The 17,904-nt window shown below is 41.5% G+C and overlaps 2 protein-coding genes across 3 annotated transcripts in view; one reads left to right on the top strand and one right to left on the bottom strand.

The window, feature by feature from the left end:
• The window catches only part of LOC108573823 (dopamine receptor 2), an 83,402-nt gene extending 71,816 nt beyond the window's left edge, over positions 1–11,586 (top strand). Inside the window, exons 5-6 of the mRNA XM_017936301.1 lie at positions 1,509–1,593; positions 11,476–11,586. Coding sequence (XP_017791790.1) covers positions 1,509–1,593; positions 11,476–11,586 — 196 coding nt within the window. The remainder of the gene's footprint in view (positions 1–1,508; positions 1,594–11,475) is intronic.
• A 3,554-nt stretch (positions 11,587–15,140) lies between these two features.
• On the bottom strand, positions 15,141–17,132 carry LOC108573876 (solute carrier family 25 member 44). Of its 2 annotated transcripts, XM_017936359.1 has the most exons (6): positions 16,996–17,132; positions 16,245–16,557; positions 16,115–16,186; positions 15,882–16,030; positions 15,634–15,820; positions 15,141–15,564 (listed from the first exon to the last, which is right to left on the bottom strand). In XM_017936359.1, exons 2-6 carry the CDS (start codon positions 16,417–16,419, stop codon positions 15,245–15,247), a joined length of 903 nt encoding a protein of 300 aa, XP_017791848.1. In that variant the 5' UTR covers positions 16,420–16,557; positions 16,996–17,132; the 3' UTR covers positions 15,141–15,244. The 2 variants fall into 2 exon arrangements, with proteins under 2 accessions (XP_017791848.1, XP_017791847.1); XM_017936358.1 differs by having other exon boundaries at positions 15,882–16,186.
• Between the last annotated feature and the right edge of the window lie 772 nt (positions 17,133–17,904).

Raw genomic sequence — 17,904 nt, 5'->3', positions numbered from 1 at the left:
TCAATCCGTTGGCCCTTCATCATAGCCTCGGTCAAGTTTCCCTCGAAGCCCATCAGATGCTCGGAATAATTCACCGTAACCACGTACGGAGGTTCCTCGAAGTAGGCTATCTTGAGAATACAACCGTTCATTTCTAGCGGCTTGATCTCTTTCAGCTTGCTCCAGGACTCTTTCTCCCCGCATTTGTCCAAGATAACGGGAGAAGACGGGGTGCAACGCTTGTCTGGCTGATAGGTGACACTTCCTGCAGCCAGTACGTAGTCCCGAACTTTGGCTAGAATGATCACGGTTGAGATTCTCCTGGTCCACATCGAACGTACTATCGCGTTAGCCTGCTCGAGGAAGCTTTCTTCGTCTTTGAAGGAGGTTATCAGCACAGAGATGAAAGGACAGCCTCTGTCGCAAGGCTCGAGTATGTAGATATCGTCTCGCAAGCTACTCGCGTTCGCCATCAGTACGATAGTGCTCGAGGCAGGCTGCGATATCTCGAAATCGATGTCTTTAGAGTGTCTGAAGAAAACAAAGGGATCTTGGAGACTGGACATCAGAGAATACTCCAAATGGTAGTCCTCTTCTTCCTCGTCGAGAGTTACGAACGACGTTCTTGCTGGTTCTTCTATGTACCTCACGAAAAATTTTACTATGCAGGGTAGAGAGTTGAGAAATTCTTCTCGATAGTTCTCGTCGTTAGTCAGGTCTTCCACGATGAATCCTCGATCCCCGAATACACGTCCTTCGTTCTCTTCCCGATACCCGTTGGCATAGTTCCAAGGAACCATGATCATCCGAGCGGAGTGTATAAAGGAGAGAATTAAGACGAGAGGAGCGAAACGGCGAAGGTAGAAGCGAAAGAGCGGCATTCTTGCGAGGCTTCCGCGAGGACAAAAGCGGCACTGCTCTTTGACAGAGTCATAAGCGGCACGCTGATGGCGTACAAGTGCTTATCCATCGTGAGCAAGCAAGATAATCAAGGACTCGATGTCCTCCGATAAGTATCTCGCAAACGACTTGTTAACTAGGCGAAACGATAATGAATTTCGATCATCCTGTACCGTGAACTTTCTCGCCTCGAACGGTGAATTAAAATTTAATCGATATACGTGTAGCGACTGTAAAGAGACTGTTCGGTCCACATCGGTCGAGACTATTTTCCCCAGTCGAAAATGAAATTCCAATTGTACAGGTTTGCGTGTCACGCTCGTGACTGCAAATGACGACTATGCAAATAGGAGCGCGATATTCGAAACGGCGCAGCAGTCATGCGATCGTGACGTTAAAAGTGTGCACCATGACGTGACGAACGTTTCCACAGTTTTATAATATCGCTGGGAAAGGTCGCATTACGAAGTCATCCCACCCTCGAAGTAAAGAAAGAAAGTTGTTCGTAGAATTGATTGTAAGAATAATCTAAGAATAATATAAGAGAGAGAAAGAGAGTGGAAAAGCAAAGTGGCTTTGTCGAGAGACACGACTATCGAATTCAGACGCGGCTGTCTTCTCTTTTGCAGAGCGTTCGTGAGGATCCTGTGCGCCTGCTGCCCGAAACGGATGAGACGCCGGTATCAGCCGGCATTCAGATGTAAACCGAGTCAAGTGAGTATGAAATATTCATACTACCTGCATAAAATTCGCGACACGGGGGAAAATATGCGCGCCAGAAAGATCACGGAGTTCGTTGTTCCGGACGCGCGGACCCTGAAAATTCACCACCTCGCGGCAAACAACACCGTGTTCCTCGAGGTTGCATAAATCGCAACAGAGTGTCACGTTCCTCTGGTTTATCTCCCGCGAATGCTGCAGCCCGGCCGTTTGTACGTATTCGTGATTTCGAAGAATATTTCCGTTAGGGTGGAAACGAGCCATAATTATTGCTTCTCGTTAGCGGAAATACACAGTTTCGCGAGTTTAACCTAGATATAATTTCGCAAGCGTTTAATATGAAAATGCATTCAGCTTCTTCTTCATCCACTCGATCCAATTTCTCGGATAGATATCCTCGAATCGGCGAGCTCCAAGACACTCTCTTCACGGATCGATACCAATCAATTCTCGGCGAATGTTTAATTTCAGTCGTTCTCCACACGCCCTAACAGGCCACGATCATTCATTCCCTTGGAACGTAGACTTCGTAACTTAGTCAACCCTCACCAGCAACGTACACACCCTTTGACTCTCACGTCCCACCAGAAATTAGGCGACGCTTTGTGCAGAGCTCTTGGCACGTTCGTAGTAAACATTTAAGAGGGAGCAACAGGCTTCTACAAAATGTCTAAACTTCCCAGATCAATGCCAGGCGGATTCGTAGAATTGATTGAGATAACCAACGTCCCAGACGCGGAGGAACGCTTGAGAGCCAAGTATAAAGCGGTCAAGGGAACGCGTCGGAGTCGCGAGGCTTGAGAGCTCGCCAAGGGAAAACGAATTTATTATTCCGATTGCTAAAGTTTTCAACTTAAGAGGATTCCTGATCTACCCGGATAACACTGTGTACTCGTCGCTCTCAACCTCCTTCCACCTACGTATCTACCCACTAGTTCTCCACTTTCGCTCGTTTCTTCCTCTTCTTCTTCTTCTGGTCAGATAAACCTTGTCCACGTTTCGAAACTCGCGCTTCACTTCGATCACGTTTCATTCTCGATACCAGTTCTCCCCTCTTTCGTAACACAGGACACATTCGAATATCTCTGTAAACGTATCATCGTCGAATATAAACGACGCGAAGAATCACCCAGGGGAAATAGCGAAGATTCGAGACGGAGAAGAGCAGAGAGAAAAGGTAGAAGTAAAAAAAAAATGGTAAGGACTTGGTTCGATATCGCGTTCCAGACATATTACTTTCCGCCATTTTGGCAAAGTTCGTCCATTCCGCGACGCACTCTGCTACCCTTCGCGTGACTCTCGCGGAAACTTTTCTTATTTGTTAAGAGGAAAAAGTTGGAAAGATCCCGCGCTCCATTACACGCAAACGTAATTCCCGCGAATTACATTTGCTATTTGCCTTCGATTTGCATAGGATTTTGCCCACCTTCTCTACCAGATACGCTTTAAACAAACGTACACCGATACTCGAGAGAGAATTTGCTCCAAGGTGCACACTTGGATCCTTATATAGATCCACATATACACGCGGAGGCGTTGCATTTTCGATACAATATTCCACGGGTATATCGTACGCCCAACCCTGCACCGCACCCATACTCCTCCGACGGTGTTCGTAAAAAGTTTATACCCCCAGACCTAGATCGTCTACTTTGCCACGGTGTTAGCTGAAGCATGGATTTAAGGAGGAAGTATCAAGTATGCCCTCTCATTATGCAAACTTGCACGGATTGTTCGGGTAGAAGAGGAGGGTAGATATTTTAGATAGTGTCTAATCTACATTAAAGTGGTTATTGGAGGGCTCGTTTGGAATTTTACGAGGAGCGTGTAAGATCTTGGGAAAGCGATTTGTGCCAGCGTTTTCTCGCTACTACCTACACCTACACGTCTATACTTTTATTCAAACTTTCCAGCGTGTTTTTATATTGAAATAAATTCACCGCAAAACTTAAAGTCGACAACATCCCTGAAGATTCACATACCACACTCGATACAGAAAAACAACAACGATCTTACAGTACACGTCGAATATACTGGACTTGACATAAGCAATCACGAAAGGATTGATAAAGCTAACACCCGAAAAACAGACAAAAAAAGTTACACGTTGCGTTACGCGTAATCGAAGAGCGAGGAAAACGGAGGAGAAGGAGGCCGCTGGGAAAGGAAAGGGAGAGAATTGGACATGAGTGTATTAATGTTTTTTCAGAGATTCGCATCAGGAAGATACTACTCCGCGTACTCGCTCCACCACGTGCGAAGCAGCCGAGAGAGTTCGTGCGAGCAAACCTACATTTAACGATGGGATATCGCCGCGGCGTGGATTATCGTCAGTCGTTGGACACCGCCACGATACCTTTCTCGATCCCACCCTCTCCCTCCTGCCCCGAGACAAATCCTATCCCAGTAATCGCCCGGAGAACACTTAGTACAGAGATTAGCGGCGAAGGACTCTGTCACCACCCCGTGTAACATAGTCTCGGTATGTTGATTAGCGAATGGATTTATCGATCACTGACATCCACCTACAAACACACACACGTACGTAAATACGAGCACTTGCACCTGTAGCACGCGTTCATGCCTTGCTACACGTAGCACCTTCTATCTCTGCGTGTCTCCAGACACCTCTATGCACCCCTAATTGCCATTACGATGTCTGTATACGGGGAGAAATTCAGGATTCTTGCTCTTTCTCTCTCTCTCTCTCTCTCTCTTTCTTTCAAGCTTTCACCGTGGTTGCTTTTTATGAAGTTTGAAGAATATTCCAAGTATAGGGGAGGTTGGTATCGATCATCGAGAGGGGAAGAAATGCAAGGAGAAAAGGGGAGAAATATAGAAGGGGCGCTACACAGCTCGCGGGGGAATAACATCTGGCCAAGGAACAACGATGAGGTGGTGTTCCTTGAATCGATGCAACGTGCCCGTGTTACGCAATTTCTCTCTTTGTCGCATAAATTTCCACGAAACATGGCTGACACGGGGGAAAAGAAGGAGATGCAAACAGAGGATAATTAATAAAAGCTGGTGTACACCTTCGTAGCGACAACTTTCGTTTAATTTGTCATCTGACTTTACACGGCGAAATCAATCACCTGATACGTTCACTCGCGCTCGTTAATCGGCACGGAGTAAATTATATTACAACGGTGTGGCGTAATGCGATCGATCGAAATTCGAGAGCGTAAGAAGCATTCGTGTGTGAAACGAACACGAAGAGGAGAAAGAGAGTTTTCCGCGAGAGTAACGAGCGAAAAAAACGGTGGAAACGCAGTTGCTCGATTAACGAGTAAATTGTATCGCTACCGGTGAAATCAGAGCGAATGGAATGCACCGAGTGATAAATACAATTAGCAGGAATTAGAGAACGGCCTGGATAAATTTCATTTGTCGATGAATATATATGTTTAAAGGACCTCTCTCTCTCTCTCTCGTTCCACGTCTCGCCGACTATTTTTCATCCAACACCTCCCCCGATGAAACGTTTCACAGGAACAACCGGATGGTATATCGCGAGGCCTTCAAACGAACACACGTCGCACCTGGAAACTACTTCAGTGCTCGAAACGCATCTATTTGCCCCGCGAGCGTTAACTCGTCCTGTTGCGCGCCCCGTGGAATCACGATCCCGTTTACGATTCATTTCCACCTTTATTCCCTCCAACGACCCGCCCGTGAATTTCACCCTTCTTTTATTTCGTTCCACCGGGGCTCGTATGCCCACTCAGACACACAAGCAGAAAGCTTGCTCGACGGAGAAGTTCCCGGGCCTCCATAAAATGGCATTGGAACGTGGCACCGCGTGTTCACGCGCTACGAGAGAGAGCTAGTTCGGGAAACTGAACGGTGCAGCCTGACCCTGCGTTAACAGGAAGGAAACTGGGCGTCCAACTTGAGTTTAACTTCTTATTAGGCTGTTCCAAGTGCTTCTATTAACGGAGAGGGATAAAGGTGGGGTGGAGAGAGGGAGAGAGAGTAGTTAAATCACTTTTACGAGAACAATCGAAGGAAAGAAGGAAGGTTTTCTGATTTTTCTATTCTATGGAACGAAACGTATTGGTGCTTTTTATGCGATCGGTTTTAACTGAGGCAGCAGGCCTGCTCAAGAAGGACAAGAATGATTCATGTTCGATTGAATCAAATGGAGTTCGGTTTCGTTCGATTAGTATTGTGGGAAAGAAAATTACATAAATAAATAAACCTGATATTAATTTGGAAATTTGGTGCCTAGCAGGCCTGCTCACAAAGCTGCTCTAAATGGTCAGATAAGTGGGAACGGTAGACTATGCCTACTTGAGCAACGATCACTGGGGAACTGTATAAATGTAGCAGTGATCGCCTGATCTAAGAGTGAGAACTATCCTTTGAAGATAGGCACGTATAGAAAAAAGTAAGCAACGGTACGAAAAGTGTGAAGAACGTACCAAAACATGCCTATCTACGAGCCTAAACCCCCAAAACTACCTTTTCTCCCCACTTATTTTACGGCAATCTACGTCACTTGCCCCGACCGCTGCTCTTCAACTCTGCCCAGGGCAAAGAAGGGCATTCTCACCCCTAAAACTGCTCCGTGAACGCCCCTGGTCCACAACCCGATAACCGTGAATTTCACCACAAATATCCCCATGTGTACATAACTCTTCCTCGTCAAAAGTCTGCATTTTTCACTCAGCCAAACTTTGTAGCCTGACAAAGAGCTACACACATACGAGAAAGATAGGACGGTGGGTGATAATCCAGGTGGCAACGCGTCACACTTTTTCCTCAAGTTTTCTCGGCTTCAGAAATCCGGAGAAAAGAAAAATATCGACGCGTACAAACGAGACGCGATAAAGTTCGCTTTGAACAAGATGTCCGGAGGTAATCGGGCGTCGAGCGATTGATGAGGCCTCTGAGATCGCCCGACGATTTATATCTTTTTTTCTAAATTGTTATTTGGAAAATGTAGGAAGGACAGAGAGAAGGGGGGCGAAGAAAGAGGAAACCGGGTACCAGAGCTGTCCGTTTCCGACATTTATATCTCTTCCGGTGACAGACGCGCTCGTAATTCATGTCCCCTTGTTTTTCGGGACTTTCATACCGACATTTGCAGCTCGTTCCTTCACCCTCGCACCCCGTTTGACCCGTGAAAAATAGCGCCCAAACCCGTGTCACGTTCCTTTCTGACAAGCTGTAAAGTTTCCAGCGGAAATCGCGTTGATCCAACAATCTCGCGGTTCTACGGTGTTAGACGTCTCTATAGGCTTCGTTGATTAACGTTCTGCGGCCGGTAACTCCGGATTTAATCCAACTTTCTTCTTTCGTTCACTTTTTCTGAATAGAGTAAAATTGGTAACGAATGTTTGCACGCGATACGATTGATATTAGATTAATTTCTGTAACAAGTTCGATCGTATCGAATTATACCACGGCGAAAAGACGAAATTTCCGATGATCTACCGCCTATGGAAGCTACTCGAACGGCTAATTAGCGTGCCGCGAAATTTTCGAGCACCGCGTGTTCCATCCTCCCGTGCCACGCTTCCGTTTCCTCGATCGAATTTTAGCTTGAGTGGTAATCTCTCGCAGAAACGTCACGATTCAAGACCACCGTATCCAGACAGACTAATTAAAATAGAACTTTCTGCCCGTTTTAATTACGCTTCTCCATTATTCACGATGAATTTTTCTTTTCCCCTTATTTTACACACCTACCAGCCGCAGCGAGTATCAGCGATAGGCTGGAATTACCACCAGCCCTTGCCACCAAGATCCTTTTTAATTATACAAATTCCTTTACAGTTCGCTCGAGAGCGATCTCACGTCCAACGAAAAATTTCAACCATGTTCAACCTTCGTTTAGTTCGTTTCCACTTCGAGAATCATCGATTTTTATCGTATTATCGCCAATTAGCTAATGAAATCGAAGTGTAACACTGTATCGTAGCTTCGGGCGAACTCGGCCGTTGCGACCGCGAAAATGGCGCGTCGAGAGGCCTCGCATCCAGTGACACCGCGTTTCCTACAATTTAACACCTACCAGCCAGATTCTCGATTGTCTCCGGTTCGCTTTCGGCTATAAATTCAATCACGCGACACCTGCTGGCTACGCGTACTTTGTTTACGTGGGATGAAACAGAGACTGGCGCGTGTAAATTCTTCCTGAATACGCACCGAAATTCATACTTTCACGATAAATCTTCCTTTAATCCTATCGATCTGTGTGTACAATTTACGTAGTTACATCGACGTGTACTTGATTCAATATCACAATGATACTTTTTGCTCGAGTCTTAGCATCTCAAGTGATAGTAGAAAAAAAAGGCGAGAGGTTGAAGCTTTCATATCGGTTATCGTTGCAAGCTGCTTGGAAGCAGTTCTTTGAAGAAAGGGAAGAGAAGAGATTGTAATCGGATCGGACGAAAGTTGACCCAGATACTTTTAGTTTAGTTAATCCGCGAGAGGATGAGCGGCGGAACTATAAAACCCGTGAAAGGGCCGTGGAAGAAACAGGAGATCGGATCCGGTCGAGCCTCCGGGGAATTCGGAGCTTGATAGGATAAACGAGGAAACTTTTGCGTTGACACGCTAGCCGCCCCTCGGGATCAAACGAACGAAACAACACTGCGGAGGCGAATTTCCTATCCTTGTCGTGATTCCAGCGGTTCTGCGCTCGCAACCTCTGCTACCCCGTGCTACGGAAACAAGGCAGAATCGCGACACTGAGATCGTTCGAATTTATTTGAATTCCAAATACGGGGAGTGTTTCCAAGAATTTTATAGCGAAATCGAAGCACGATTTTATGTATCTTCCATTTGTGGCGTTTATGAAAAATAGAGAAATGGAAGTTTAAGGATTTCACGAGCCGGAGCGTAATTATTATCGAAGCTTTGGGGAATTTCGTATGGAAATCGAAGTGCAATTTTATGTATTTTATATTTGCAACATTTCTGAAAAATAGAGAAATGGAAGATTTAAAGCTTTCACGCCGCGGAACATAATTATTATCGAAGCTTTGAAGAATTTCGTATGGAAATCGAAGTACAATTTTATGTATTTTATATTTGCAACATTTTTGAAAAGTAGAGAAATGTAAGTTTAAGGCTTTCTTGGTCTGGAACATAATTATTATCGAGGCTTTGGAAGAATTTTCGTATGGAAATCGAAGCACAATTTTATGTATTTTATATTTGCAACATTTTTGAAAAATAGAGAAATGGAAAATTTAAGGCTTTCACGTCCTGAGGTATAATTATTAATGTAGCTTCCGAAGAATTTTCGTACTGAAATCGAAGCACGATTTTATGTATCTTCCATTTGTGGCGTTTCTGAAAAATAGAGAAATGCAAGTTTAAGGCTTTCTTGGTCTGGAGCATAATTATTATCGAGCCTTTGGAAGAATTTTCGTACCGAAATCGAAGCACAATTTTATGTATTTTATATTTGCAACATTTCTGAAAAATAGAGAAATGGAAGATTTAAAGCTTTCACGCCGCGGAACATAATTATTATCGAAGCTTTGAAGAATTTCGTATGGAAATCAAAGTACAATTTTATGTATTTTATATTTGCAACATTTTTGAAAAATAGAGAAATGGAAGATTTAAGGCTTTCACGTCCTGAGGTATAATTATTAATGTAGCTTCCGAAGAATTTTCGTACTGAAATCGAAGCACGATTTTATGTATCTTCCATTTGTGGCGTTTCTGAAAAATAGAGAAATGCAAGTTTAAGGCTTTCTTGGTCTGGAGCATAATTATTATCGAGGCTTTGGAAGAATTTTCGCACTGAAATCGAAGCACAATTTTATGTATTTTATATTTGCAACATTTCTGAAAAATAGAGAAACGTAAGATTTAAGGCTTTCACTGCCCGGAGTATAATTATTACTGAAGCTTCCAGGTGGAACCTGTGTCTTTATGGAAAAAGTATTCCAAAGTTTCGTAAGCATTGTGCCCACTTCAGCGGGTTTCGTGATAATCTCATCACTGATAACCATCATAATGATTCATGAACTCTGATGAAGTGAGCTCTGCAATGCTGTGGAAAAAGTATAGAAAAAGTAGTCCGACGTTTCGTAACCCTTGCAGCTCACTTTATCAGGGTTCGTGAAACACACTAATGCGGATTTTCATGCATTTATGGAAAATTTGAAGACGCAAAAATGTATAAATAAAACAGTTGCCTATCTAGCTTCTACCCTTCTAATTATATTCAGAAAACTATAAATTTGCATAAAAATCCCCACTCTAATTATCAGTGTGTTTCACGAATCCTCGCGAAACGTCGCAACACTTTTTCCATAAAGCTTTCACCTGAAAGCCTCGATGATAATTAGAAAAATACAAGTTGAATATTTCTAATACTTTATTTACTGCACAATTCGTTGCTGGATCGAGGATCGAAAAAAAAATGGAAAAAATGGTAACTACGTTTGCAGGACATTCGGCGGATAATTGAGTTAAAGACAGCGCTGTTGGGACAATCCCAGCAGGCGGATTCAGCGCGATGTTTCATCCGCGAAAACGGCCCACCAATCGATACGGCATTCGCGGTGACAATTTTTCCACCGCTCGTCGACTTTTCAGTTATTCGGTTTACCAGGATGATCCATCGAAAATCGTTCAATCGTCACGTGGCTGCGCTATCCACCACTCATCGCCGCGGATTCCGCGCCGAAGGCAGAACGAAATGAAAAACCGTGAAGTACTTTCATTTAGAAAAAGAAACCAACGCGAGCGAAATCGTTTACGATCGAAAAATCCCACTTTGAAACTTCCAATTATTTTTTCTATGGAAATTGCTAATTTTTTTAATACCAAGCGATTTACGATCAATTTCCTAAAGACCTAGTAATGTATTTTTCTGGAGATACTTCAAGAGAGGAAAAGTTACAAGAGAAACAGAAATATCGTAACTTCGAGGATCGATACGTGAATGCGTTCGAAGAGACTGAAGCGCGACTAAAGATAAGCTTCTGTTTAAAGCGAAACAATTGAAAAATCCTCGACTTCGTTTTAATTCTAAAAAGAATCATCGAAACAAGGCCATCTATGATAACTGTTAGAATATGAGAAAACAGAATGTGATAAAAAGATAGTGCGTTGGACGATAAAGCAAACAGGACGTATTACAGAGGAGCAGGCGATGCGGGTACACATATACACGTGCATCAATATCGTTCGCGAGTTACACGAGCGATGCAAGATAATTCGTCCTAATGCACGAGCAGCATTAACAGGCACGCCCGGTTGCGCCACTATTCCATTTCATTTTTCATCCTCACAAAAGCCAATCTTCCCCTACTTCGACCGAGCATAACCTAACCTCACCGACCCGAGAATTGTTTCCACGACGAAAAAAAAGAACCTTTCTAAAAAACGATCGACCCAGATTCCCTTCGAGTTAGGCTAACTTACAACTTCCATATCGCGTAAACAACACACTCGATGCATACGAGGCTGCTTACGTTTATCCCATAACGGGATACTTTACGAAGTTTCGTATTACAAAAATTCACTACGTTCGATCTTACGAAGATCACGCAGTTTCACGGTATCTTCGGTAATCGCTGAAAATAATCGGCGATTGTTTCACAACGTTACGAACACGTCACAAACGTCTAAATTTTTAAGGGATAAAGGAGCTCGATATTTCGCAGGGTTTGGTGGGGGTATAGAAAGGGGGACAGGCACCTTTTCCAATCTAACACCGGATTACGGCTAACTCGATCACGACCCAATCATCAAGCTCTCTCTGTCTATCTATCTGTCTCTCTTTACTTCTCTCAATTGTACATACGCGCACTGAAGCACAGGGTCTACGATCTATGACACACGAAGCCACGAAAAATGCTTGCCTTTTTTTTTTATAGAATATAATCGTTCTGATTGCAGTACGTTTCCGGCGCGGGCACCGGTGGACAGGCGAGCAGCGTCAGCTACAGTAGCGTCAGCCAGAGCAGCGATGGTGGCGCTGCAACTGCGCTACCTAGCGGTGGAATGTGACGTCACTCGGGGGCCCGGACTGGGCCTCGTCGAGCACGAGCGATCCGTTTTCGGGACACGTGATTGTAGGCTCTCTTCCGGAGGAATCGTTCTGCGATTCGATCTGGACAAATCTGGTTGAATGGTGTATTTGTGTAGCTAAGGAAGGATAATCGTACGAGATCATCACGTGGCTACGAGACGAATTTCTTCGACGATGCCTCTCACCGACCCCCGGTGTCATTGTCTCCTCGACAACGTGGACGAAGGATTTACAGCAGAGAATAGATGATTTTCTGTCGTTGAATTCTTATTAACGGCGGCGAACAGTGGACCACGAGAAGCGTCACGATACGAGACGCCACACTTTGTTGGGTTAATTCATAAGTAATTGTATCTGTTGTATTGACTTAACTGATTGATTCGTGCCGTATTTATTCATGGTCGTACAGGGTGTTAAAATGAAAGGTCTTTAGGGGTTTGTAATACTTGGCGCGATTAACAACCTTATGGTAGAGCGTTTTCTTAACACCCTGCCTAATACGCTGTGTTCAATTGCTTATGAGTCAATCTAACAACTGCGAATCTTGTAAATAGAAACTAGTCTCGCGTTTTGTACCTCCGGCGAAGGATTTAGCGAATCGAATTGCGGGGATACGGCGACGTGAATTGCCGTTCTTACGTTCCAATACCTTCGATACTTCGTAGCCTTTTAGCGAACCTTCGTATACGCGGAATCGTGCATTTAAGCATCATCGATATACAATTCACCGGCGACCTTCAAAACAATAAGACGGATCGGCGAACGTTTCTCGACCTCAACGCGCCTTACACCCTAACAAACATTGTTTACGCTTTCTGGAAACCGTGAACCGAGTTCCTTTATACAAAACACAATCTTCCATTCTCACCTGCGTTGCATGTTATCCAAAAGACTGACGATCGTAACTTTGGCGACGCTTAACGCAGTATACACTTCACGGTAGCCATGGTGTTTTCGAAGGATGATCCAGAGAGAGATGGAGAGATGTACGCAGAGTTAAAATTACGCGAAAGCGATAGAGAACACACAAGGGCGCGCACGAAAAAGACACATTTTGCGAGGAAAGTAACACTGTCTCCTTGGGGAAAAATTAGATTTTCTAACGGAAGTCGTATCACGTCGATCACGGAATATTAGGCGAGGCAAGGAGCCCGTATTCACGGAGAAACACCAACCGACGCGAATCGTCTACGACTGAGGACTATGTACGTCGAACGTGTTGAAATGCGAACGCGGCAGGAAAGTACACAAACTGAAGCTGACTGTTTTTGCTACGCCGTCGAACGAAATTCCACGAAACAGTATCGCCCTGTCGTTCCTCGTACTCTGTTTACGACGAGACTAACACAGCGTGAAACATGAACCAAGGCCGATGTAACTTAACCGATGAATAAGATGACGATATAACGATTGCATTTTGAATAAACGTTGGAGAATATGATTCTAGCTTCGTTAAAGTTCGAAGTAAATTGTTCGATTCAATTTGGGATTGATTTGAATATAGCTGAAGATCGTTTCCTCGATTATTGATACTTATCCGAAAATCGAACGTCACGTGATTATCGTAATGGACAATCTTCATTCTATAGTGGATATTTTTGCAGAATAATTATTTATTTTATCGAGATTCTTATTAGTATAGGGGTTCATCGGTGTACATAAAACATCGTCGTGTAATTGTAAATAATAGATCACTATGAAATGAATAATGTAAGACGTATAGGTATATCGAGAAATTGTAACAGAACGCGTATCGGTACGATTCATCGGGTAAAAAAATATATTCAGTATTGATTCAGTCCCATCTTGCTAAAAAAGGTTATGAGAAAATTCCTATCGAAAGTTTATTGTTCACAAAGACTACGTAATTTGCTTGTCTCAGCTACGACACGTTGATTATTTGCGTGGAAAAGTACAGTTTCGGTACTTGCTAATGGCACAATGAAGAAAAATGAAGAACCTGTTAATGTTGAAATAAACGAATGACTTACCTCGGATTTCAAATCAACGAAGACTGGTCTGGCCATTCTGTTCAACATAAATCCGCTGCTTTTTCCTCTCTTGATCCAATTAATTCTGTTTCCGGAATCACTTTTTACACTTTAAACCACTTATTTTCACTTAACAAAACTATCGCGATTAAAAATGTGCGAACGTTCGCAGAACAATCGCATTCTTTTAAAAAACACTAGCATGAAAGAAATGGCGCGTGATTGGTTGCCGCCTTAACAACTCTAGTCATTGTAGATACTGTAAGTTCGTTAGCGTTTGAAAGTTTAACGGAAGAAAATCGTCTATAAAGACCGTTGCATAAAAAAAAATCGAAGAGAAGAAAATATCGATCTACTTCTTACCGCTGAATCGAAATGAGAAGAAAGAGAAAATAAAATCGTAAACTCTACTCTGAAACAGTGTTTTTCATAACCCCGAAAAATTAGGCGCTAAATTTAAACGTTACTCGTAACTTTCTACTTGTAGAATTCACGTCGTTTACCCAGGTGTATATGTTCTCGTTGTGTTAAAGTTAAAAGTGCGTGAAATAATAGCAAATTCTGGATTAATACCGATGACGTCTTCGTTGAAAAACACTGTTCTCAGAGAGCATTTTCTGTATCTACATACATACAACTCCTATTACTGAAAAACTTGAAGCTGCGTTTAACAGTATGTACGCATTAAGACTTTCATCTCACAAAGTATGCTGTCGAATAATTATACGCATAAAAGTGGCAAGAACGTGACTGTGTATGCAATTCGCATTGTATTGCATAAATAGGGAATTGAAGATTTCCCTGGCCTGTACATACCATATAAATATTGTGAAGAAAAAAAAACGGAAAACGTATTGTATTTAATTTTTAAGAAATAGATAGCGCGCAAACGTAAAAAGTATCGATTCATGTACAAGAGTCACATTATTGAGACCACGTAAGTACCTTCGACAAACAATGTGTCTATCAATATGCTGTCCTTTATAATAAAAGTGAAACGGAAAAGATATTGTCAATTTCTTCCTCCAATTTACCCTGAGTTAGTAAAATAAACGATACACAACATATGTTAATTTAATACAACTAACAATTAATTTATTTATTAGACACATTTTGCACACAATATAACCTTGTTATCATTTACTTCTTGTTTATCAACGTTCGATCTTATATCATAGAAAGATAACCTTACTTATTGAGTTTTATCACAGCGATATATTTACCTAGCACCTATTACAAAGTTTGTACTTTGTATATGCTACACGAAAAAAAGTAATAATACAAAATGGACTTTTATTAAGTATACGTTGTTTCTTCGAAAGAATGGGAAACTTTGGATATTGTAAAAATTGTAGGAAAGATTGTAAATTACGACTAATAAGTAATTGGATTGTTGCTAAAATTTGTAACTAATTATTGTTTATTATTTTTAGAAAAACATTCGAATAATCTCGACATATCTATTGATCGTAATTACAATTAAATTCTTTATTTTGCATAACAAATATAAGATTGTTAAAACAATTTAGAAAATGGTTCGTTTCTCTTTGGTGCTTATAGGTTATTCCTGTGTATGGTTCAACAGAAATCGTCGAAAAAATGCATTGACGTAAAAAGAATTATTGCAAATTTTTAGAGAACAAGTTCACCACCTAATATAACCTCTGTACTTTTCCGTTATACTGACCCTTTTAATAGTTTCATATCCTAGAATTATCGAAAAACTAAAACAAGCTGACTGTACAAGACGCGCGGAAAGTCCCTTCGTAAACATCTGTAACCTCTCCTCAACCCATAGAACCCTGAATGCACTAAACATACTATCTAATCTTTGTACTTGTAATCTTGCTCGTACTATATCTAAAGGATTGGTAACAATTGTGGTGGTAAATCCTCCTAATGTGCCAGCAACAGCTTGAATGAACAAGTGAGAAACCCAGTCTGGGAATAATCTTACAAGCTCTTCTGTCAACAGAAAGAAAACAACCAAGCTTAATTTAGTTTTTATATTTTTATCTAAAAAGTAAAAATTACCTTGATAAGATGTATATAGTCCCCACCACAGGGCACTATTGGGTACGTAAGCACACAATGATGCAACATATCCTCTATAGAAACCTCTATATCCGTCACTCCGATAAATTGATTTAATAATTTCAGCAGAAATCTGAGCTTTGGTTTTCCCAGATTCAAGAGTTAAACCCAATGGATTCATACCCATCTGTAAACGTAAAATAAGCGATAAAATGCAGGGGACAACGTTTCCTTTTCCTTAAGCTTACCTTGTCGATAAATCTTCCTGGTTTATCATTACTGATCCCAAGAACCATTAAGTGTTGACTTAAAACATCAAAGGGGACCACTATTGTTTGTCCTACCAGACTAGCAGCTCCGCCGGCAACTAATGCTTTAACTCTTGAATCTACATTACCTATAACATCATTCTGTCCAAGTAAATGGCGTACACCTTCGTACGTAGATACATAAAATACACCGGATACAATTTGTACAGAACTTATCCAAAATCCTCTGTAAAGACCTGCCACACCTTCAACTTGGTAAATTTTTTTGTAGGCATCTATCATTCCTGAAAAAAGCAATACTTGAACTTCAATGTCACAATTGGATTTCACTTGTAAACTTACCATTGTACATGTAGTTGTGCCTTTGAATTTGTAAACGAGTTTTGATTACTGTTAAGGGATATAGACAACAACGAACAGAAAACGACGATAGCATGCTCAATGGAAAGAACTTTGTCTTGTCCATCATATCCCACTCGATGGTACGAATTAAATGAGGAGTTTCTACTGCAGTCATCTTTTATATTTATGCCACTGTTAAGTCCAACAGAATTAAAATATTCATACAGTGAGGTTTGTGGTTGCTGTTGTTCAATCTGACACTGCATATCTCATTGATATTTTTTGGGAATTAATACCCAAACCATACACAAAACTGCCAAGGAAAAAAACATTTACATAAATGTATTACTCGTGTTAAATATTTCTAGAATTATTAAACAGTAAAGAACAACAAACTCGCTGCGTGGAGGCGTAATTTATTACCCGATATAATAATAGAACGAACGTGTTTTAAATTTGTCACACTGTCTTATACATATCTTTGTACGCGTATATTCAAGTTCGATTTATTAAAACGTACAGAAAACTAACGGCAAATGGTTCAGATAGAATTTTTAAACAATTTTAACGAAACAATACATACTGTCATCTCAAACTATCAACATGATACACAAATGATAAGCAAACTGCCACAGAATATTTTTATACGTTTTACAATAGTCCTGAGAAAGTCATTGCCAACGAGGCTGGGTATAGATCTCATCGATCGACAAACGTTTAAAAATTGTCCAAACACACTGTCGAAACTTACGGTGATGTAATATACTGTCACAATGATAAATCTTCTCCAGCGATTGCAATATCCATTGATAATCACGTTACATTAGAGACGACAACTCTTCGAAACGATATCATGGACGAAACGAAAGGAAAATCGGCGTCATATTACGTAGGAACCGCAACGCTCTTGGCTTCATTCAACACGTGCAGTCACGTCGGTTCACGCATAAAGTTAAAAGCACGAGGTAGCAAATGTTACAGAAAATATGATCTAAATTTCTTCGTGAATCTGCGCATGTACTCTCGACAAAATATTCGAATAGTAGCGGAATCCATGGGTGGAGGCGCGAAGTATCGATAAATACATCAGTAAAGTCACCGACAGATGCCGCTTCGTGTATGCCGTATTCTACATTTCCTGTATATGCAAAGTTAGATCGCGCGTTTATACTTCCAGATTGTTTATTACGCGATAATTATTTATATTATACTCTATTTATAACAACGCTTACTCGTCAACATTACTGATGCAAATAAACGCAGCACGCAAACTTGTTATTACCTTTTTGGACTAGCATCAAAGTGAGTAGATTACAAATATTAACACGAGGAATATACACGTCTGTAGATCAAATTCTCTTATAGATCGTTCTAAAAAATCTTCTTATAAAAACCAATATATTCCATCGTTCGATAATAAGTTATCAACGAAGGGAAACTGATCCAGAGGTTTCCCGCGTTATCACCTAATAGGTGCATAAGTAGCACGGTAACAGAAACATCGAATTAACCTTTAATCGTTACTAAATTTCAAAACTTAACGTACCACGTTATTCTTGTATTACGATATCAGAGATAACGCGATGCACCGTACAGCATTCAATTAATCATTCACGGGTCGAAATTTCTCATACAAACTTCCGGCGTGCGTCTTCGAAGT

The sequence above is a fragment of the Habropoda laboriosa genome, unplaced genomic scaffold, assembly GCF_001263275.1.
Source record: "Habropoda laboriosa isolate 0110345459 unplaced genomic scaffold, ASM126327v1 scaffold111, whole genome shotgun sequence".
NCBI classification, from domain to species: domain Eukaryota; kingdom Metazoa; phylum Arthropoda; class Insecta; order Hymenoptera; family Apidae; genus Habropoda; species Habropoda laboriosa.
The sequence above is the reverse complement of the archived record's forward strand: the minus strand, read 5'-3'. Positions and strand labels throughout refer to the sequence as shown.